Below are 23,864 nucleotides of genomic sequence, written 5' to 3'. Positions count from 1 at the left end.
TCCTTCCGAGGAGTGGCTGGTGGGTTTGAACCGCCAGCCGTCTGGTTAGCAGGCAAGTGTCTTAGCCACTATGCTACCAGAGCTCCCACACGGCAGCTAGTAGGTTCGAACTGCTGATTTCTTGGTTAGCAGCTGGGCACTTAATGACTGTGTCACTAGGGGTCCTTATATTAACATCAGTTCTAGCAAAATAAAATTACAAATATGTCAGCTACACACAAAGCAGACAATGCATACCAATTAAAATATTTTTTGGATTCTCTGCTTTATCTGTGTCCTTGCTTTCCTTACATAGTAATTAATAAATGAATGAAATAGATTAGAATCTTGCTAGTGGTTGGAAGACCCATAACATCAACAAAAAGCTGGGTGCTTATTAGAAATGCAGAATCTTAGGTCCTGCTTGATAACTGAATTAGAACCTGCATTACATGATTCACATGCACTTTTAAATCAAGACATACTTGATCTTGAATACTGTGCATGTCTGCACTCTACATACTCTGTACAATGTTTGATATTGGATTCCTAAATGACTGTATCAGGAGCTCTGGTAGCTAGTGCCTAAGGCATTTGACTGCTAACCAGAAGCCTGGAGGTTCAAACCCACCAGCCACTCCTCAGAAGGAAGATTGGGCAATCTACTTCTGTAGTGTTACCACCTCAGAAACTCAAGGAGGGGTCACTGTGAGTCAGATCCGACTGGACAGCAGTGTGTAAATGTCTGTATCTGTGTGAGATGAAATGGTTTCTAATGGTTATGCTCCAACACAGTCATTTGGGAAGTTTTACTCTTAACTGAACTTTGCAAATACTGTGGTATAAAAATTCTGTCCTATGGAGCCCAGATGCAGGAACCAGGCCCCCCAGTGAGACCCAGAAGCCAGAAGTGACACCTAGTTTTAGGCCAACTTGGTTGCTCTTGTGTGTCTCTCTAAGGAAGCCAGGTTTCAGTTCCAACACCCTTTCACATTCCTCCTTGCTCTGCACAAAGCTGCCTTGTACTTCCATGGCCTTGGCCCTGGGTGAGGGCCAGCCCCCCATAACTTCACACCCTTTCCAGCAGCTGCAGAATAGTCCCAAATAAAGAGTATGGTCAGGAGGCCTTTGGGACGTGCCCCAGGAAGGGAATGACAGCAGCTGTTCCTACATTCCGGCCTCCTGAGTAGGCCTTTGGACACATGGCTGGGAGGAGGCTGCAAAGGGATCAGGAAGGACTTTAATGGGGGGGATCAAGCACCATGCTTGGGCCCCTCACAGGACCAGAGAAGAGGGTAGAGGGAAGCGTCTCCTCCACGGTGCTCATAATAGGTAATGGAGCCAAGCTTTCTGCTTCCCAACCCAGGCCCAGGGATGGGCTGAAAACCTCCAGCCACACACCTTCAGGACCCCCTTCCCATCCCCACCCCACCAGGTGCCCCATTTGTAAGGGAAATTGCTGTAAGGAACCAGCATCAGCTGGATTCTCAGCTCTGCCCTTCCCAAGATGTTTAACATAAAACTTTTCTAAAGCTGGGGTTGGAGTGGGGTGAGGAGGGAATAGTGTTTCTCAGAGGGATCTGGTTAAATAAAATTATGATAGCTCTACATAACAGAATAGAATGTAGCCATTAAAAATGAGGGTGCTCTTTTCTTTACAGATTGAGATGGAATGGTTTCTAAGATAAACTATTAAATGAAAAAAGCAGAGTATACATGTGTGTATAGTATGTAAAAAAAAAAGGAGGAAAATAAGAAAAAAATATATATCTGCTTGTATAACTATAGAATAAGCTTGAAGGAAACACAAGAAATTGACCACACCAATGCGCTATGAGGAAGAGACCTGGATGGTTGGGAAGACAGCAGAAAGGAAGACTTTTCACCATATGCACTATTACTCTTTTCACTGCGTATACTGTAAACACTATGCAACTGTTGTTACCTATGCAAAACACAAATATAAAATATAAACAACCTATATAAACATTTAACTTTTAATAATGAAGGGAGGTGTGGCTATAAAGGGAGTTGTGTAGTGATGGAATCATTCTGTATCCTGCTTGTGGTGGATTCCACAAGGAATCCACACTTGTCACAAAATTGCATAGAAACACACACACACCCACACACACACAATGGTGCATGTAAAATGAGAGAAATCTGAGTAAGTTCTGTGGATTGTATCCATGCCAGTGTAATATAAGAATATCAATCTACAGTTATGCAAGATGTTATCATTGAGGGAAACTGGGTGAAAAGTATATGGGACTTTCTTGTATACATATATATATTTTTTATCTTTTTTATTGTGATTTGGGTGAAAGTTTACAGAGCAAATTCATTTTCCATACAGCAGTTTGTAACATTTTGTTTCATGACATTGGCTGCAAGCCACACAATGTAACAGCTCTCTTCCCACTTCCTCCCTATAGTTACCTCTTCCCTGTGTCCTTCTGTCCTACTATATATATATATATATATATATATATTTTCCTGCAACTTCCTGTGACTCTATAATAATTTCAAAATAAAAAGTTAAAAAGACATAATAATACAACAAGGGAAGAATGTTTCACAGAATTATAGCATGGCAAAACTGGACAGGATCTTACAGATAATCTGTAATGTTAATGTTTTAACATTTTTTCAAGATGTGGAACACTTTATTCAAATAGTCTCCAGAAGCAGCCTAGCATGCAAAATAGAGCCAAGTGAGCTCTGTGGTCAGATGAGGTGACACCCAGAGCCCTCCTGTGCAAAACTCCACAAGCAACAGCTCCTTAGGGCACTGCTTGAAAATCACTAATTCTGGTCCATTCTTTTCAATTTATAAATGTGTCACTGAGGCTCAGAAGTGAAGCAACTGAGCCAAAGTCACACAGGATATTAGTGACTGTGCCGGCACTACAGCCCATTTTCCTAAGCCATTGTCCAGTTTATTAGCAGCTAAGACACAGAGAAAGAGGGGATAGAATGCATGATGGCCTGAGGTTGAGCCTCTTAGCTCCTATCACTGCAGGGGCTGCCTTGACTCCTCCCCATGCCCCTGCCAGTCCATACCTGGAGCAGTGCAGCTGTCATGTAGAAGACAATGAAGATGAGTGTGAGGGTGGTGTGCCCGCCCTGCATACAGCTGATAGTGTAGAGGAATACCAGGTGTCCTGGAACCACGAGGAGGAAGAGGACCCGGGCCGAGCGAGAATTCACATCTGGGTCCAGGGGAGAGAGGGTGTAAGGAGGATGAAGTGCGGACGTCCTAGACCCAGAAGGCCTTCCAAAGTCAGGAGGGACCACACCCTACTCCAGGGCAGCAGATAGCTAACTGTCTCTGCATCTCCATCTCATGACCCCCAGCCCCAAGGGTATCTCAGGAACGGATGGCCCTCTAGAGCAGCTGGTACAGCCCAGCAAGAGAAAGAGAACTTGTATACCCAGACCTCAGATATTTCTTAAGCACACTTCATTGATTCTTGGCCCCCTCCCTCCAGGCATGGAATTGACCCAAGAGTCTGAGAATCTATCATTACCAGGGCTGAAGAAGGTGGTACAAGGACTGGGGCAGCGGCGAGGAGCTTGTTCGGAGTTTTCCCCTGGCATCCCATTCATGTGTAAGAAAGTGGAGATTCGGCTGGCCTGGACAGCCACCAGATTGCCCCCAACACCTGCAGAGACACATAAGGGCTTAGACACATGGGAGAGGAAATGAACCTCGTTTCTAGTCTCTTATCAGTAGATGCATTGTCCTGCCTTCATTTAGTGTCTATGTGGGCATTGCCCACTCACCAGTCCTCAGTGAGACACTAAGAAGGAAGACAAAGACATCCCCCTCTTCCATGAAGTCTTCCAGGCTCTTCCCATCCTCCCCTCTATGGATATGTACAGTTCCATAACTCTTGGCATGGCTGTGAGAGAAAAGGCACAGGTAGATCTACAGACTCAGCTAACCTGACTTCTCCACCAGTACAGTGAGTGCATCTGCCTTTATATACAGTCAAGGAAGGAGACCCTCCTCCCCTGCCCCTTTCTTCCAGTGCTCTGAGCAAACCTAAGCATCTAGTGTTCATGTGTTCATTCTAGTAACCAACTTATACTGGGCCTGAGTTCTGAATGCTGGTATGTCATGCCTCTGGCACCTCTCCCAAGAAGTGTGCTGGTTACTCAGTTTTCCCTCTCACCCTGCCACCTATCCTCTGCTCTGAGCCATCACCTAATGCTCAGAGCCCTGAGGGGCTGTGTTCTGCAGGCTCCCTTGTTGGCTGTTTCCAATTGGATTTGTTCAATGGGATGGACCAGCAGGAGATCACAGGTAGAAGGAGAGAGAGGTCAGGTATGTTGTTCTTGGTCTCTTCCTGCTTTTTGGCAGTGGCTTATCCTTGTTGGGACAATGGATGGACTCTCACAGGGCTCCCATAACACTATTTCTTCCCCTTAACTCCTCAGGGCTAGAGGCTTCCCATTGTTGCTAGTCTCTGGGTGTCTTAGCATCTCTCTCTCTTTTTCCTTCCCTCAATATCTCTTGTTGGTCCTTTAATCCTGCTCCCACCTCTGTGAACCATCCCTTCATTATAGCCTTGAGCTATCTGTGCTGGATTCCCTTGCCTGTTGGAATGATACAGAAAATCCAATTAAAACCAGTGGCCACTGAGTTGTCTCTGACTCATGGCGACCTCACATGCGTCAGAGAAGACCTGTGCTCCATAGGGCTTTCAATAGCTGATTTTTCGGAAGTAGACCTCTAGGCCTTTCTTCTGAGGTGCCTCTGGATGGGTTTGAACTTCCAGCCTTTTGGTTAGTCAGATGAGCATGCTAACCATTTGCACCACCCAGGGACTCCAGATACAGGAAACAACCCTCTAAATCGCCTTCTCCTGCTTCTCTGCTTCCCCTCTGGCAGCTGAGGCCAAGATCTCACCATTAATCACAGGTGTGAAGACAGCCATTCCTGCAAAGTTGGGGTCTGAGACAGTCTTATCCAAGATGAGGCCTCCCACACTACACAGACACAAAGACAAAGTGACAACATTAAAAGGTTCTACCCTGGTCTCTGGGATGAGGGGCATAGGCCCACTTGGCCTTAGGGAGGAAGTGGGCAAAGGTAGGTTCCAGGAATCCAGCAGCTGGTTCTAACATTCTGACTTGTCAGTGTCTCCAGAGTCTGGTGGTACCACTTAAGGCAGACTTCTCCTGTACCCATCCCCCAAGTTGTACCCAATGCTGAGGGGCTACCTGCCTCTGAGGACCCCTGTTGTTTTGCCTGCTCAGCATTTATTTCCTCTTCTGGTGACAGGTTCTTAGGGAACCACCTTTCTCAAAATCAGTAACTATGGTTTAGGGACACTACTTCAATAATGGTTAGGTCCTTGGCCCACCCAACCAAAGTATTGCATCCCCAAGGCCATAGTGATTACTTTAGGAACAGCTATAGATCCAACCATAGCCAATGAAACTACTCTGGGACTTAGTGGACTGCTGGGGGAAAGAATCTGTCTCTCCATTGGAGTAAGAAAATTATAAACCTGGAACTGCCTGCAGACTATGCACAGAGCTGTGAGATGGAGAGTACTGGGGCCCTGAGGATACTGTTTGAGCTCTGGAACCCAGCTGTGCCTTTTTAGTTCCATAAGCCAGTATGCTGTTTTATTTTTTAATCAAACTCATCTCTGGTGATTTCTGTCACTTGCAACAGAAGGACATGTAATTGAAGGCATGTCTAGGGTCAGAGCCATACCTCTTTGAGGCTTAAAGGGGAGTCTGTGGTGAGATATGGTGGGCTGGGAGTATGCATCCAGAGCCTACCTGCTGATGGCCATGGCGATGATGACAGGCTCCCAGCCTGAGTACAACACCTCCCTCGTGGCTGGGCTCCGCCGGGCCAGCACCACCCAGACAGGCAGCAGGGCCACGAAGAAGGCACACACCAGGGGGTAGATGTATCGCCAGCCCTCTGAGAGAGGCAAGGGTCAGAGGTGAGGTGAGCTCTGTACTCCTTGCTCCCAGCCTCCCTCTGGCTTGCTCAGCCCACACGTGTCCCCACAGGTCAATATCACTACCACAGTGGCGTAGTGCCTAAGGCTTTTGACAGCTAACCAGTAGGCTGGTGGTTCAAACCCACCAGCCACTCCTCTGAAGGAAGGTTGGGCAATCTACTTCCATGGTGATGATACTGCCTCGGAAACCCAAGGAGGAGTCGTTATGAGTCACATCTGACTCAACAGCAGTTGAGTTTTGAGATATATCACTTTATTTGATCTTACTCAGCAGGTGGGTTGGGCCAGCCTTTCCATTTTATAGATGAGAAAACTAAAGGTAGACAGCTGCACAGGCACTGAACTACAGGGGCAGAGATCAGACTCTAGACCTCTTGATTTTGATACCAGAAATCACTATCCTCCATCCCCTTCTTCACTTTGCAAGCAGATTCCAGCCTTCAGTTCCTTTCCTTCACTCTTTCTACCTCACTCCTTCAAGAACAGCAAAAACTAAAGGACTAGGCAGAACTATATACTTCAGAATATAGTCCTATATATCTCCCCCAAACCTGCCCCTGCTGCATGCACGAATTTGAGCCTCATCTGTCTAAGATCTGGAGCTGTTACAAACTGTGTTCAAACCGAATGATTAAGAACAGAGAACATAGTAGCAATCCTTGCACATTTGCAAGACCACTACCACCTCTTAATTCCACCTAAGGATCCACCCTGGCCACACCCTCAAGGCTTCAGCCTCACCTAGTTTCAGGTAGAGTCCCCAGCTGATGCCTGAGAGTAAGGCCAAGGTGATGAGGTCGCCCAGGCTGGCAGCAATGGGTGTGGCCACATTGTCTGGGTTGATCCCAATCTTGCGAGAGCCAATGATGACCCCAATCATGATCATACCTGATGATGAAGGAGAGGGGGACCAGGTTAGGTAAGAAAAGAAAAGAGGGTATCAATAAACACAATGGCCAATTATGTTGAAACTATGGCCAATAAGTATATGAAAAGATGCTTAACGCATGAGCCATTAAAGAGAAGCAAACCAGAACCATGGTGGCCTGCAGTGAGACACCATTTCATCTCTATTAGAATGGCAAGGATCAAAAAAACAGAAAACAACAGGTGTTGGTGAGGTTGTGGAGCAACTGGAAGTTTCATCTGCTGCTACTAGGAATGTAAGATGGAATAGCCCTGTGGAAAAGACTTTGGCACTTCCTCAAAAAGTTGAGAACAGAATCACCATATGACCCAGTAATCCCAATTGAAACTATATACCCAGAAGTGAAGGCAGGAATACAACAACACAAACATATTCACCAATGTTCATTGCAGCACTTTTCACAATAGCCAGAAGGTGGAAACAAGGAAATGACCGAAACGTCCATCAACGGACGAATGGATGGACAAAATGTGGTATCTACACACAGTAGAATACTACTTAACCAGAAAGAAGTAAGTCCTGATACATGCTACAATATGGATGAACCTAGAAAACACCAAGCTGAGTGAAATTAAGTCAATTGCAAAGCAGATATATAAAAACCATAGATGATTTGTGGTTACCAGGGGTGGGAAGGAGTGGGAGAGTGGGAAGTTTTGAGTGGGCATTAAATTTATGTTAAAGGTGGTAGAATGATTTGGAAAAGGATGGTAAAAATGGTTGCACACAAAGCTCAAAATCCTAAGAAAGACTAGGCTTACTTGTCTGATAGAGACTGGTGAAACCCCCAAGACTATGGCCCCTAGACACCCTTCGGGCCTGAAATTGAACTCATTCCTATGACTTCCAGCCAAACAAGAGACAAGCATATAAGGTGAACATTTACATCAAGTAGGTACACTCCTTAGAAGAACCAATCTTGGGAGATCAGAAAGGCAATATTTGCACAGGGAGATAGCTCAGAGGGCAGAAATGCACAGGAAAGGACACAGGGAAAAGGTAACTACAGGGAAGAAAGCTATTACATTATGGGGATTGCAGTCAATGTCATGAAACAAAATGTGTATGAAGTGCTGTATGGAAAACGAAATTGCTCTATAAACTTTCACCCAAATCACAATTAAAAAAAAAAGAAGAAAATGTTTGCACAACTTGAAGCATGTACTCGATGTCACTGAATTGTACATGGAGAAATTGCTGAAATAGTATATGTTTTGTTATATATGCTTTTACCATGAAAAAAAAAAAGGAGCAAAAAGGCACCTTGCTTAGTCAACACCCCTTCCTTCTTCCCCACCTGCCCAACTTTTCCCTTCCTTACCCAGTACCAAGGAGGCAATGAAGGCTGTGGCCACACTACTCGCACAGAGTAGGAAGGCATGAGGAATACTGAAGTGGCCATCAGGGATCCAGCCAAAGACGACAGCTGCGATGGACGCCAGGAAGCCCACCACTGTGGCCTGCACCTGAGGAGAGCCAGAGCAGAGAGTTTCTTAGCTGAGGTCACTGAGCACTTAGCCAGACCTCTTCCTGCCCATCCCCTCTCCCAGCCCCAGGAGGCAGGCAGGGCTGGACTGTTTAGTCCTCAAAGGCTGGAATAATGTCTTTATTTATTTAGTTTCTCACCAGACACTAGTATGGGGCAGTGCACATTGCAGGAGCCCAGTACATGTTACTGGCTGAATGAATGTTCCTCTGGGGATTGGGCTGATGCTCAACAGAGCAAGAGACTTTAGCTCAGAGTCAAGATGTGGGACTCAAGGGGGAAGATTCCCAGTCTGGAATTCTTGTGGCCTCTTGGGGAGGTGTGACAACAGTGGCAGAGGACAATTCAGTACTCCTGAATCTGCTCCTATAGCCAAGATCAGTGAGGACTCCAACCATCCTCACCACCCGGAGCAGAGCAGTGACATGGGAGATACTGGGGCCTTTCCCACACTGGCTGTTTTCCTTGGGTAACTTGTTACCTCCTAGAGTTACTGTGGGAGAAGCCAGCTCAGCAGGATGTTGGAGCTTTACCCAGAAGCCAGCTGGGCAGACCTGAACCTTTCAGAGATTCCTGATGAAGAGGAACTCAGCCCACTCTCTCAGGCCCCTGCTCTCACCTGGATGAGTGCCATGTTCCCTGTGATCATCCGCCAGAGCTCCTTGGGTGTGTCCATGTGCCCAATGTTGGCCTGGGAGAGGGAGGAGGTAGAGGTCTGAGGCTCCAGGCTGGGCAGGGCCTGCAGCTCTACCATCAGGCCTCTGCCTGGGTCAGGAGGTAGTGCACATGGCTCAGGACTTGGACATGACCAGGGAAATGGAAGCAGGACTAGGAAAACTGGGTAAGAGGGAAGGAGCTAAACAGTGTTTAATTCCTGTAGCTGAGGGTAGGGAGGGGGCCCCCAAGGAAGGCTTTTCTTCTCTCCTCCCCTCAGGACACCTGCGGAGCAAAAGCAGATTCTCCTCTGCTCTGCTTATCTGGGTAGTCCATTCCCACAGGGGTCGGAATGGCTCTGAAGCCAGTTCAATATCCTAGGGAAAGAAAGGTCAGCTGATGGCACAGGACTGAAGCTGGAGGAGTGTTTGGGGGAGAGAGGCGGCACGGGCCACGGGTAGGGACAAGTTGGAGTAGGGTAGCCTGGTTGACACTTCTCTCTGCCGCCTTCTCCAGACTCTTGGCCATGCAAGGACATGCCTTACACCTGGCTCCCCTGGCCTCTTGAGTTTCACCACCCTCATCTCCCACCCCATGGCCCTGTATCTGGTTCAGTCTCTGAACCATCAAGGCTGATCTAAGTGGTGGTGGGAGAGAGGAGTGATGAATTGTTGAGCAGCTCCTCCCTGTCTACTGCCCAGAAGAAGAGCATGCTGTCTTGGAGGAAGGAGACTGGGATGGGAGGGAGGCTGGGAGGGCCTGGCTCTGCTCCTGCCCAGCTGCAGAGTGGGGCTGGAGATCAGAGGAGGCCCCCATCTGTGCGGGTGGAGGGGCCAGCATGGTGCCTGCCTGTCAAAGCTGCACAAACAGTCACGAGGTGGGTTGTGAGGCAGGGGGTGGGGCAGGAGTCCAGGGATGGCTGAGACATCCAAAAACCAAGTCTGGGAACCACTTTGGGTGGGGAGGCCCTGTTCAGGAGCAGGACACCCAGCCTGGGATCTCCCTACACCTGCCCAGTTAGCCCCTCCTTTCCCATCCCAGTGCCATACTCCAGGCCTGTGCAGTCATGAAAGGCCTGTAGCTGTCCCTAAGTTTGGCTCTGTTCCACCCAGGGTCCTCTCTGGGCCCCTTCCCCTAGCCAAGGCACTCACTGCGGTGGAAAGCCTGGATGCCAGGGTCATTTCTAGGTTCCCCTTGAGCCCCAGCAGTGCAGGCACCAGGATGAAGACCTCTGTCACCTTCTGGAAGACTTCCCAGTGCTACAAGGTGAAAACAGAACCCAGGAATTTCAGTGCCCAGAAAGGCTGCACTGAGGTTAAAAAGACAGTCTGGGATCAGGGGCTTGGGGAGGAAATGGGATCAGCGGGAGCAGGTACATTGATTGCCTTTTTTCAAGAACCCTGGAAGCAAACCAAGCACAAAGTACTCCCAACAACACAGACCCCTTTCCTGCCACCCAAAACAGAGGAGGCAAACGGAGTCTCTTTCAGTCAGGAGACTCCAAGTCCAGCTCTACTTCCTCTGCCTGCTTCCCTGGCACCAAGGGCAAAGGTGCTGAAAAGCTGCTCAGCCGAGCACCTCCAGGCTGGCTCACACACCACAACTCCACTGTGATCCCCCCTCAAATAGCAAGCCCCGACCCCTTGTGCCTTTAGTCCAGTTTCACTGTAGCCTCAGCCTTGGGTGGTGTTGTCTCAGCTGTTGAGAGCTGGGCTCCACGGGGTTGAGGCTGGGGCTGAGGAGATTAGATTGTTTGGTTTCCATCTCCAAGGGCGTTGGCCCTCGTCCATAGCTGCTCTCCATCTGAACAGGCTCTGAGTTACAACTGTGGCCCCCAAATGTCTGAAGGCTGGGTGTAAGGGGCTTTGTATTCCCTCTCTGCACCCATCCCACTGTCTTCCCCAATTTCAGCTAGGAGAAGCAAGTGTGTCCCTATGGAATGAGCATTGGACTGGGAATCAGAAGACGTGGGTTCTAGTCCTAAGACAATCGAGCCTGGCTCTCCTACCTGCTTTTTCAGCTAGCATCTATTAAGTACTGACTACGTGCTAGGCAAAGGAGCTATGGTTAAGGCATTCAGCTACCAACCAAAAGGTTGGTGGTTTTAACCAACCAGCTGCTCTGTGGGTGGATGATGAGGCAGTCTGCTTCCGTGAAAATTTACAGCCTTGAAAACCCTATGCGGCAGTTCTACTCTGTCCAAAGGGTTGTTATGAGTTGGAATCAACTCGATGGTGGTGGGTTTTGTTTCGTTTTGTCAGGAGACTCTAGGGTGCAGTGGTTAAAGCATTCAGCTGCTAACCAGAAGGTCAGCAGTTCAAACCTACCAGCTGCTCTGTGGGAGAAAGATGAGGCAGTCTGCTTCTAAAGATTTACAGCCTTGGAAACCCTATGGGGCAGTTATACTCTGTCCTATAGGGTTGCTATGAGTAGGAATTGACTCAAAGACAATGGGATTTTTTTTGAGGAGTATGTGCTAGGCTGGAGTCCCTGGGTGGTATAAATGGCCAACATGCTTGGCTGCTAACCAAAATGCTCAGGCCTTGGAAGAAAGGTCTGGCAATCTGAAAAATCAGCCACTGAAATCTCCATGGAGCACAGTTCTACTCTGACACACATGGGGTTGCCACGAGTCAATTGACAGCAACTGGTAAATGTGCTAAGCTAAATGCTTTATGTGTATTTTCTCTTTTAATCTTTTCAACAACTCTGTAAGCTAGGGGCCACTTTTATTCCCTTTTTCTAAAAGAGAAAACAGGTTCAGAAAGTGATATACCCGTTAATGAAAACAGGGAAAACTCTAGGAACCAGGACTGGCTATTTAGAAATTTACTTCAAGTGAAAATGAAACTGAAGATTTGCAAAAAAAGTGGCTGGCATTGCACCTCACTCCTGCCCCTGATGGGGCAGCATTAAATTTCTTTTATTTGCTTTAAGAAATGGGAGGAAGGGGTGACAGCTGAATGGATATAGGAATGTTGCTCAGGGAACGATGGTCTAGGAGGCAAGATGCTGTCATGAGCAAGCGCTGGACAAGGGCAAGGGCACTCACTGGACTGAGAGACCTGAGTCTCCTACTAGAGACCACAGTGAGGGGCCTCATACTACTCCCCAATGTGCCTCCCTACATATACCAGCTGGGGGAAACAGGCCAGTGACAGGTGCCTGAATTTCCTGACTGTAAAATGGGCAATTCAGGGGCCAGTTCAGACAGTCTCTAAAGGCCATTTTAGCACTCACACTACAGTTAAAGATGAGCAAGGATATTGGAGGGGGCTGGGGTCAGTACTAGGGACCAGGGGTGGCTGGACACTGAGGGATAGCAGTAAGCTACAAGGCACATCCATTGCCACTGAATTAGAATTGACTCAGAGTGACTACATGTAAGTCAGAGTAGAACTGTGTGCCATAGGATTTTCAATGACTGAGTTTTTGGAAGTAGACTGCCAGGTCTTTCTTCCAGTGCACCTCTGGGTGCAGCTGTGCATGTTAACCATTTGCGCTACCCAAGAACTCAAGCTGTAAGGCAAGGCTTCCTCGTTTCTTAGATTTCTCTTTGTTGGGAGAGTGGAAGCCCCTAACAGGACTGAGGAAGGGCTCCTTTCACTGGGGCTAGAGTATAACACCCATCCCTGAGCTCCTGGCTTGGTCCCTCACAGGAGGGCTTAGGACTTTCCTTATGGAAGCCCCTTGCTGGAGACTAAGGAGGGAGAGAGACCCTCACATCCTCATCTCTACCCCAGTAACAGTTGCTAACCATTCACGGCACTCACAGGAAGAACCAGACTCTTCCAAATGTTTGAGGAGTATGAATTCTTTTTTGTCCATAGGCCCCCAGAGGGAAGACAGCCCCCATGAGGCAAGGATGCAGAAATCACCCCATCTACTCTGGAGGGATTGGGGCTGTTACCCTTGGCTGTGGCTGATGCATAGCTCTGGGGCTCCAGCTCCTTGCAGTCACTCTCCTTCGTCCCCCAAACCTGACCTGCAGACCCAGAGAGGGGATGCACACCCCTCCCCTCCCCCATGAAGGTAGCTGACAGTGGACTTTCTAAACTCCTCTCAGAGCAGGGCCTCACATCCCATTCTCACTGCAAGCCATCTGCCTCTCCTATTTCCAAACTGTCAGCTCAGTGGAAAGCATAGTTCTCCAGGCAGGTATATGTGATGTATATGTATGGACAGCATGAAAAAGCCTGAAGGAAATGTTTCAAGCTCAGGCAAGAAAGATTTTCTCAACTATTAGCAATGAATATTGTCATTGTTATTAGGTGCTGTTGAGTTGGTTCTGGCTCATAGTGACTCTCTGTACAACAGAATGAAACACTCTTCAGTTCTGCACCATCCTCATTATCATTGCTATGCTTGAGCCCATTGTTGCAGCTGCTGTGTCTACTGCCTGTATTTAATGTTATTATTATTATTATTTAAAATGTATAAAGTCCAGCTATGTTCCTCTGGTTGCTACTACGAGCACCCCAAATCCATCCACCACTCCTAAGCCTCCCCACAAGCTCTCTTTTCAACTACATGAGGACCTAGGCAGTATAAAGTTTTAGGAGCGATAAGATCAGTGACATACAAGCCAGGCGAGAAAGGCAAGGAGAGGAAGCAGCCATAATAACAGCTCTACCTCAAAGTCTTCACAACCCTCACAGAATACAGCCTGGAACTTCACATTACCTACCTTCATTCTAGCCAAAGCCCTGAGTTGGCACTTGGGCCACAGCAGCCAATTCCTACATACTTTTTCACCCACAAGACCTTCTAAAAAATGTACTACAGGAGGGGAGCCTCTGACACACATACACACACACACATGCACGCACACGCATACACAATGTACCCTCCCCACACATGCAGATATGTGCACAAACTCGAGACTCTGGGAAGAGGGGGATGCTGGGAGGTGGGTGATGGAAGCTGGGTGGCCTGAGGCCAAGGAGTGGGCAGTGCAACAGGGGCAGACAGTCAGTACCTCTTCTTCCTCTTTTGGCCTAATTCAGGTCCACCCTGCTCGTCCTGGCTGGGAATGCCTGCTCCTACAGTCAAACCCGTCAGCCAAGCTGCCACCCACGCCTTCCTGCTCTGCTGGGGATGGAAAGGGGCATGTTCCAGGAAGTGCTGCCTAGTGTGGGTGGCAGGGCATTGATTATTACTGTTTCTCAGAAACACAGCTCCTCTCCCCCTTCTTCCTCTATCCTTAGGGTGCTTGTTAGCCATGGATATTCTGGAGCTGAGGGATGAGACCACTCCCCCACACTCAAAAACAATCCTGCTTCAGAGCAGTCACCCAAGCCTCATACCTCAGTCACCCTGCTGGTACCTCTTGTCCTTCCAACCTGGCTCTTCTTTCCCTCACCTTCTCTAGCCAACCCCCACAACACATACACTCACCCCACCTGCCCTCAAGTATTCCAGCCTGAGCCTTTTTGTGCTCTGGTAGGCAATAGCAGGGAAGAAAGTCATTAGCTGGAAGAGATGGAATCAAGATATCAAGAAACCAAGATATCAACCTATAGTCAGCTGATCTTTGACAAAGGCCCCAAATCCATTAAGTGGGGAAGAGAATGTTTGTTTAATAAATGGTGCTGGCAAAACTGGAGATCCATTTGCAGAAAAATGAAACAAGATATGTACCTCACACCACACACAAAAACAAACTCCAGATGGATCAAAGACTTAAATGTGAAACCTAGAACTATACAGTTTCTTAAGGAAAATTTAGGCTCAAACTTAAGGGCCCTAATATTTGGTATAAATAGACTACCAAGCATAATTCAAAATGCACCAACAGCAGAAGAGAAGCCAGATGATTGGGACCTTCTAAAAATTAAATGTTTATGTGCTTCCAAAGACTTCTCCAAAAGAGTCAAAAGAGAACCTACAGATTGGGAAAAAATATTTGGTAATAACATATCTGACAAGGGACTTATCTCTAGAATTTATAGAACACTCCAACACCTCAATAACAAAAAGACAAACAATCCAATTAAAAAATGGGCAGAAGACATGAACAGACACTTCACCAAGGAGGATATTCAAGCGGCCAACAAACATATGAAGAAATGCTCACGATCATTAGCTATTAGAGAGATGCAAATCAAAACAACAATGAGATACCATCTTGCTCCAGCACTAGTAGCAAAGTTCAACAAGACAGAAAATAACAAATGCTGGCGAGGTTGTGGAGAGATTGGGACTCTCATACACTGCTGGTGGGACTGTAAAATGGTACAACCATTGTGGAAAGCAGTATGGCGATTCCTTCAAAAGTTGGAGATACAAATACCATTTGACCCAGCCATCCCATTACTAGGCATATACCCTAAAGAAGTGAGAGCCATAACAAGAACAGATATATGCACGCCGATGTTCATCGCAGCACTATCTACAATAGCCAAAATTTGGAAACAACCTAGATGTCCAACAACTGAGGAATGGATAACCAAACTTTGGTACATTCACACAATGGAATACTATGCAACGCTAAAGAATAATGTAGAATCTGCAGAACACCGCATAACGTGGATGAACTTGGAGGACATTATGCTGAGCGAAATAAGTCAGTCACAAAAGGACAAATATTGTATTAGTCCGTTATTGTAAAAGTTAAGGAAATGTTTATATATTGGAGGACATTTTCTTTGTTGGTTACCAGGGGTGGGAGGGAAGGGGAGGGAATGCTGTTAGATAGATAGAGATAAATATTGATTTGGGTGAAGAGAAGGGCAATGTACCAAATGTGAGTGACCAATATGGCAGCATTGAGGATGAGAAAGACAGAGAGAGTTACATGGGCAGTACAAACAACAAATATGAACCCCTTTGTAAATACAATACTGAGTTGTTAATGAAAGCAAATATGGGTATAGGGACGGATAGATGGGTGAACAAGCTAAACAATTATGTATGTCTAAATGGAGAGTGTATCCAAGATCATATACAGGGTTGGCAGAAAATGGGCCTCTCGAAGAGTATGAAGGGATGGACACTGGGAGGAGGTAACTATGGGGAGGAAGTGGGAGGGGAGCTGCTGCATTGTAAATTTTGGTCGATGACATGAGACAAAGTATATGTGAACTGCTGTATGAAAAGTGAATTTACTCTGTAAATCTTCACTCAAATCCTAAAAAAAAAAAAAAAAAAAAGAAACCAAGATATCAAGAAACCAAAATATCCCCTAAAGTTTTCTTAAAACTGAACAATAATTTAGATTAACTAGGAGCTCTGGTAATGTAGTGTCTAAGACACTTGACTGCTAACCAGAAGGCTGGCGGTTCAAACCCACCAGCCACTTCTCAGAAGGAAAATTGGGCAATCTACTTCCATAGTGATACCACCTTGGAAACCCAAGGAGGGGTCACTATGAGCCAGGTCTGACTCAATGGCACATAACAACAACAACGGCGACAACAACAGTGAAAAAAGGTCTGCCTTGAGGATTGTGCTCTTTTGAAAACTATCTACAGGGACCAAAGAGGAAATCTGGTAGTGTAGTGGTTAAAACATTTATCTGCTAACCAAAATGTTGGGAGTTTGAATCCATCAGCCGCTCTTCAGGAGAACGATGAAGCAGTCTGCTTGGAAACCCGATGGGGGCCGCTCTACTCTGTCCTATGGGGTGCTATGAGTCAGAATCAACTTGATGGTAGTATGCTTGGTTTTGTTTGGTTGCTGTGTACATCTTCAAAAACAACAACAAAATAAAATTTATTTTGGAAAAAAAGAGAGCAAGAATACTCAAATTTCTAGATACAAGCTCTAAGTGACAGACATCAGAGAATCTCGGAAGCTGGGCCAGAGCTCACCTTTCAGGGTGAGGACTGGGGGTCAGATTGGATTTGAGTCAGCCTAGCCTTCACCTGTCTAGGCCTTTCATCTAGGCCTCTTCTAGATGTCTAAGGAGAAAGGCCTCAGGGCAACATTTGGATATATGAGACTGTCAATGTGTGAGAAAAGTAAATGGATTCCTCACAGCAAATGGGGTAGAGATGTACATTTGAACATCCTGCTCAGGGCAGACCATTGGTGAGAGGAATGCTTCTTAATCCCATTCCCCTGACACAGCCTGCTCCCTTCCACCCCCCACCCCTACACCACGTGCTGCCCATCTTCACCTTTGTAGACTCTTCTGTGCACACAGCAGAAGAGAAAAGCCAGGAGTATATATTGTTGTTTTGGCAGGGGTGGGGGGTGGTCTACTTTTCATGGGCTCCTTTGCAAGTGATAAAAAACCCAAACCCACTGCCATAGAGTCAGTTTTCTATAGTAACCCTATAGAAAAGAGCAGACCTGCTCCATAGGGTTTCCTAGGCAGTAAATCTTTATGGAAGTAGACTGCTTCATCTTTCTCCCCTGGAGCAGCTGGTAAGTTCGAATCACCAACCTTTTGGTTAGCACTGTGCCACCACAGTTCCTAAATTAAAATAAGGATTTAGGAGTCCTATCTGTCTTAATGTAGCTGAGAATTTTGGTGAAGGTCTGCACACCACCTCCCGCCACTCCCATCCCTCACAAAGGCTGGCAGAAAAAGGGAGTTAGATGCTTTGCAGCAGCCTAGGACAACTGACAGAAGGACACAAAGAGGCTCCCCTTTTCCAGTTCACTTCCAATTCCACTAGTTGGCCCAATCCTGCTTTTCTTCCCAAAGCAACAGGCACTTTTGGCTGCTGGCACGCTGGGGAAGGTGGAGTGGAGTGCAGTCCATTATTCTTCTCTTACTTTTGGCCAGTACACTGGCCCCTTATCTTAATGCCACTTTGAGTGGAAAGGAGGGCAGATAAGAGGAGATAGAAATAGGCCTTCTAGGAAAAGAAAAATAGGTCTTCTGCAATAGTAGGGGAGAGCTGGGGCCCTGAGAACAAGGAGACATCTGAACCACAGTCAACATGGACTTCTGCTCAGTTGCTCTGAGACAGTGCGGACACCTTAGGCATCTCCTGACTCTGTTCCACTGAAGGCCATTTTAACCTGTGGAATAGGAATACAGATGTGACTCCTTAGAAACTGTCCTACTTTTCTTGAGTTCAAGATTGTCATTCACCTCTTTTGCTCCCCTGGATGTGGAATAAGAACCTCCCTGTGGTTCCATGTCCTGGCCCTTCTGCATCCGTAATATCATTGCAGCAGGCAGGCTGGGGAAGGGGGCCATAGACAAACTGGCTGTTATCATCACATTAACTGAACCCAAGCTTTGGGGTGAACCTAAGGGCCATGCAGAAGGCAAATGCTGGGCACAGCAGACAGGCTCGAGAATTCCCTCCTTAGGTCTCTCAATGTCTCATGGATTTGGGTTGGCCTTGGGGCAAAAGTCAGATGGCTTTTTCAACTCTACAATTTTCTGAGTGTGTGTGGCAGGGTCTTTGTGCCCCCTTTCCTTTAGGAACTTTGGTTCTTACTTAGTTTGGAAGACAGCTTCCAGATTCCAGTCTACTCTGCTTTTCAGGGGAAGACAAGAAAGCAGCTCATCTCAGTTTCTTCAATCAACTGGTGAGCCACGGCCACGGTAAAAGCCCCAAAGGTTAAATGTGTGGGTTCTGGAGTCAGATGACCAGGGACAAGTTACCTAATCTCTCTAAGCCAGAGAGGTTTCCTTCTACAAAGTCAAAATGATTATGATTCCCACCTTATAGGCATACAGAAGAGGCCAACAAATGCTTCCCATTGCGATCATTAAGGAGCTCTGGTAGCATAGTGGCTAAAGCACTTGACTGCTAACCAGAAGGTTGGTGGTTCAAACCCACCAGCCACTCCTTGGAAGGAAGGTTGGGCAATCCTACTTCCGTAGTGATACTGCCTCGGAAACCCAAGGAGGGGTCGCTATGAGTCGGGGCCGACTCAACGGCACATAACAACAAACAACAAAGCGATCATTAGCCAGAAAATAAGACAATTCTGTCCAAGTTCACCATTGGACCCTGGTTCTGTACCCCTATGTAGGCACCAAATCAGAACTCATAAATTTTAATAATGAGAACCAACACCACAGGAAAGGGATGGAAGAGGTGGAGAAACTGTCACCTCAGTCCCATTTCTCCTCCTCCAAGTACCGCCCTCCTCCCCACCTTCACTGCCCTAGGAGGAAGGGCAGTCACTGGGGGAGGGATTCCAAACCCCATCTTCCCAGCTCCTGGCTGGCTTCCTAACCTCCATGCAGGAAAAATCCTCATGATAACAGCTTAGGGACGAAGGAAAGCAGTATAAGGCACTTTGGCATAAACATTATCTTCATTAGCCACCAAAAGGCAGAGTTCTCCTGAAGGCCCAAGTCAAAGTGGTCCAGGTGGACACCGGTGAAGGAACCACCTATCACCAGCCACCTTCAGTCCTGCAGGGATACAGGCATGGTGAGACTTGCCAACAGGACTCACTGCATCAGCTTGACACAGGGGAAGATATGTCGAGCTCCATCTCTTCCTGAGAGATTTCATCATTAGGGACACAAAGCAGAGTCCCAAAGGGCAAAGGCCAGATTGCCTCCTGCCTTTTCATTTCTCTGAGTACCTAGGACAGAGCCCAGCACTCAGCAGGAATTTGATACACGCTACTGATCAAGTCTGATAAATCCCACACCTTCAGAAAGCTCAGTGTGCCTTACAGCACTTCAACAACTTTTACCTAGATATAAGACTCTAACCATCTCCTGGACCTGGAGGTTCTAACCCATAATACACTAACATGGCATGGTGTCTGCTTCTTAGCTTCCAGTCCTGCCAATTCTTTGCCCAGAGTAGGTTCATGAACGATAGGGAAAAGTAAAAAGGAGAGAAAAGGCTCAGGTCTGGTTACATTTTGTTCCCATTTACGTCACATAATCAGCACTTTCATATCTTGTCACACTAAGCCCCCAAATCATGGATTGGACAGAACATGCCTACCCCCACCCCCAAGGATATCATGCCAAGGTTACAGCCAGATCAGCAACACAAAATGCCTTTAAGAGCCTTCCCACTTCATTTGAGACCCTCTTGGCAGCAGAGCAAATTCCTGCCCAGCAGGGGGATGGAGGGGAGATTTAAAACTGAGCTTTGTTACTGTGGGTATCTTTGAAACTCCAAGTGAAGGCAAAAGAGGGCATAAAGAGGAGGAATGCCCAGGTGGGTGGGCAGGCAAGCACCCTCTGTCATCTCTCCTCTTCCAAGCCTGGGCTCTGGAACCCATTCTGCTTCTGTTAAGCAATACTGCCCTGAACACCTCTCCAGGCTAATCAACTTCCTCAAGGATTCTATAGAAAGTAACTAGACCAAGAAGAAACCAAGGACATGATCCAAAGGCAAGCAGTATTCTAGGAAGGAGCAGCTGCTTCTGACAATGGAGAGAAAGCTCCAAGAGTTATCATTTCCCAGTAGGAAAAGGTGGCCCTGGGCTCCCAGTCAAGAGGTGCCCAACCCAGGTCTTACCTGCACAATGTCCAACACCATGCCGGCTGCCACAGTCCCAAAGCCTGCCAGGAGGAAGGGAAACAGCACTTGCAGCCCAATGGAAAAGGAGGTCTCCTTGAGAGGGGAGGGTGGTGCGGGGCCACGGTCTGTGCTGACGTCGTCACTTTCGTTGCTCTGGCTCCCGTTCTCCAGCAGGGCGTCCTCCTCCCGAACCCCCTTGGCGTTAGCCCGAGACTCAATCACTACCACCTCTACCCCAGTCCCGTCAGGCCCCAGGAACTCCGAGGTTCCAGCCAAGGGCTCTCGCTCGGGACCATCTGCAGAGCAGGGTGAGGCAGTAGGGCCAGTCCCGTTGAGCTGGTGGACATCCTTCGGCTCCGGCTTGGAGGACATGACGGGTAGGGAGGAGGGAAGGGGGCACTCTTTTTTTTCGCTTTCTCTCTCCCTCTCTAACTTGGGAAAGAACTTAGTCTTGGGGTGAGCCCAGGCTTGGGCGCCGCGGGCCCTCTTCCCACGGCTTTCTGCTCCTACTAGGCACTGCAAAAACTGATCCACCAATAGGCAGCCCCATCAAGCACTGAAGCCACAACCTGGAAGGAAACAAGAAACTCCTCACCAGTCTCAGCGGCCAGACACTAGGGGTGCAGATGCCTGACTCCAGCCGGCCCGCACTGTACTTAGGGAAAAGTTATCTGGCCTCCTATCTTCTTTGGTTCTCAGCAGCAGGTTCCTCAGAGCAGGGGGCATCCAGAGTAGAAGAGCCCAGACAAGTATGAGGTACCCTTTGAGGTGGCCTTTCTTTCATGAACTGTCGCTTGAGTTCAATCTTTCAGAACACAGCCTCAACCTGGGGCTGCCGCTCCTTCCCACTCTTCTTGCTGGGGTCCTTTGGCTTCTCACTGCTCCTCAGGTTCTGCTGGTCCCAGGGCAGAATCTGCTGTCTGTCTGCTCTCTTCCAGAGATCTCCTCTCTTCCTGAGAGGACCTTGTACCTCCCCAAATCCCTGGTCCTTAAAGTCACAGGAACCTGTGTGGAGCACCTTATGGGGAAAGGTGGAAGAAAGGAAAGAGACGGTTATGATACAGCAAAGTACACTTATACTGGTAGAATTCTCCCCTGAGAGGCATACTTACCTTTTTGCATCCCCCTTTCCAATCAAATTACCTATTCTGCATTGCTGCATCTGGAGGCCCAGAAAGTGCTTTCCTCACCATCCTTCTAACCGACAACCCACTAGCCCACAGGGATCACTACCATAGTCAACAGCAAGAAGACATGACCAGCCTACAATTGGGAAGATGCTGTGAAGGAGACCTTGACATTGTCTTTTCAGCAACTGGGGATGGGCAGCGATGTTCTGAGGGAGATCCCTTCTGGATGCTCATTATGAACCCAGGATCCTTAAAGTGTGGTTTCCCAGTGGGGTCAGTTGCACATTTAGTCACAAATTCACTGCCACAGAGCCACCTGCTGTGGAAGGTGGTTGTTTATATCACAAGACATAAGCAACAGTATGACAACTGCACAGGCAACTTAACAGGGAGAATCTATTGAGCAAAGACCCCCCAGACCTCCAAATGCCCTAGCCCAAGAAAAAACCCACGAGGACTCCACGGGCAGTGAGGCTTGCCAGACAAATGCCAATAGCCAGAGGCCTACACATTCCTGCCCTTGAGAGTCAACAGTGTTACAAAAAGCTCAGGCACTGACTGGGATCCAGGCTTCTGTCTCCTCTTCTCTCCCTCTGCTCCTGGCCCTATGAGCTGGTCAGATGGGATGAGGGAGTTATTGCTGTTTGAAGAGAAAGAGGGCACAACTATTGATATTACCCACACACTTCAGTTCCCTAGGCACTCCTGTTCTCCAGGGTTACTGAGAGTTAGAGATGGTGGAATTCTTAAAACAAAACAGCAACCAAACAACAACAAAGCACATAAGCCAAGGTGCACTTGCTACTAAGCCCATGCACGCCTCATGAGATGGAACGGCCCTACTTTTATTGCTTGAAGGAATCCCGGGCTTGATTCACCAGAATAGCTCTTACAAGTGAACAACAACAGCAACAAAAAAATTAACGAGAATTTGGTCAGGTAGGGAGAATAGGTACTTAAGTATCCTAAACACATACACTTAGTCAACTCCACTTTGGGAAAGGCTGGAACAAACCCCAGTAACTGACCTATAGGGATTGTTCTCACTATTAAATCAGTCACTCACCAGCATTCTGTTTTCTAAAAGCTCCTTAAACACAGCACTGTGGTTCTTTCAAAGACTCTCACTAGTTGCCAGTCTTCCTTCCAAGGAGTGGCTGGTGGGTTTGAACTGCCAGCCTTCTGGTTAGCAGTCAAATGCTTTAGGCACTATGCCACCAGAGCTCCCTTTTGGTGGTTCTTTCAAAGATTCTCACTAGACATATAGGAGGAGACCTCTTAAGCAGGAGAGCAGCCACTGCCCTTGGCAGAAGTTTCTTAGTCCTATATACTCAACCGCTCCTTCCCTCCTCCCATCTTCTTGGCGGGCAGCTCAACCTGAAAGGGGGCTCGCAGGAAGGGAAGCCAGTCCCTCCTCACCCTACTCCTCCCAGTAAAAGGACTTCAGACAGGCCTGAAACTGGGATAAAAGAAGCAAAAGTGAATCAGAACGTCCTACCCCCTCCACGCTGGCGGGGACAGAAAAGCCCGGTTTTAGTATCCTCCCAACCCGGGGACTGCGAGAAGTAACTGTGTGGCCTCCCCCGCCTCTCCCCAAGACTCAGATTCAGCAAATGCGCTGTGCGCCAGGACTCCCGCCCTCCGCCACTCACCGCCACCCCCACCCCCTGCCCCAAGACCCAGGACTGACCTGCGCCTCACTTGGGAGGAAGGGGGGCGCCTGGTGAACGGCAGCAGGGACCCGTGGTCTCGGGGGGTGCAGGGTACCCCCTCTTCTCATCACTCCTCCTCCTCGGCAGTCCTCCTCTGCCCCAGCGTGCTCCCCCCACACCCCCAGCCAAGGCGAGCGTCCAGCCGCGACACCCTGCTCGCTACATTTCGCCTCTGCGTTACCGCGAGGCCGCCGCTCCGCTTCCACGAGGGGGGTGGCCAGGGAGGGCAGGATATACCGCTTTGGACCGGGGGTGGGTACCGGGACCGGGGCTCTGGGGCTGAGCTCACTCGCCCCCAATCGCTTCTTCCCCGCGGACTTGGGCTCCACTGGTTGGCTGCCGGTGACAAACGTGATCTGGGGCAGACTGGGTGGCACCCCCCCCCCCGATCAAAAATAGATTTTAGATGGACAAAGGCAGCAGCCAATAGATGACCGGGGGAGAGGGCGGGTTCGGGCTGGGCCCGGCCCCTTTCCTTCGCTTTGGGACCCGGAGGCGGGGCGCCGGGAAAACGTAGCGAGTGCAATGACGGGATCTGGAAGCCTGGTCTCGGTACCTTCAGCTTGCAGGGCCCAGCGCC

General features: G+C 48.2%; 1 protein-coding gene across 1 annotated transcript in view; it reads right to left on the bottom strand.

Moving 5' to 3' along the window:
- Nucleotides 1-20,814, bottom strand: part of SLC41A1 (solute carrier family 41 member 1) — a 22,044-nt gene extending 1,230 nt beyond the window's left edge. Inside the window, exons 1-9 of the mRNA XM_007953353.2 lie at nt 20,440-20,814; nt 10,189-10,296; nt 9,003-9,074; nt 8,219-8,363; nt 6,711-6,857; nt 5,779-5,926; nt 4,895-4,974; nt 3,510-3,644; nt 3,043-3,191 (exon numbers count right to left, since the gene is read on the bottom strand). Of these exons, the coding sequence (XP_007951544.1) occupies nt 3,043-3,191; nt 3,510-3,644; nt 4,895-4,974; nt 5,779-5,926; nt 6,711-6,857; nt 8,219-8,363; nt 9,003-9,074; nt 10,189-10,296; nt 20,440-20,814 (1,359 nt within the window). The remainder of the gene's footprint in view (nt 1-3,042; nt 3,192-3,509; nt 3,645-4,894; nt 4,975-5,778; nt 5,927-6,710; nt 6,858-8,218; nt 8,364-9,002; nt 9,075-10,188; nt 10,297-20,439) is intronic.
- Nucleotides 20,815-23,864: the final 3,050 nt, after the last annotated feature.

This window comes from Orycteropus afer, unplaced genomic scaffold, assembly GCF_000298275.1.
Source record: "Orycteropus afer afer isolate SDZICR_OR568_19922 unplaced genomic scaffold, OryAfe1.0 scaffold00013, whole genome shotgun sequence".
Taxonomy (NCBI): Eukaryota; Metazoa; Chordata; class Mammalia; order Tubulidentata; family Orycteropodidae; genus Orycteropus; species Orycteropus afer.
Note: the sequence above shows the minus strand (reverse complement) of the source record. Positions and strands in the feature narration are given on the sequence as shown.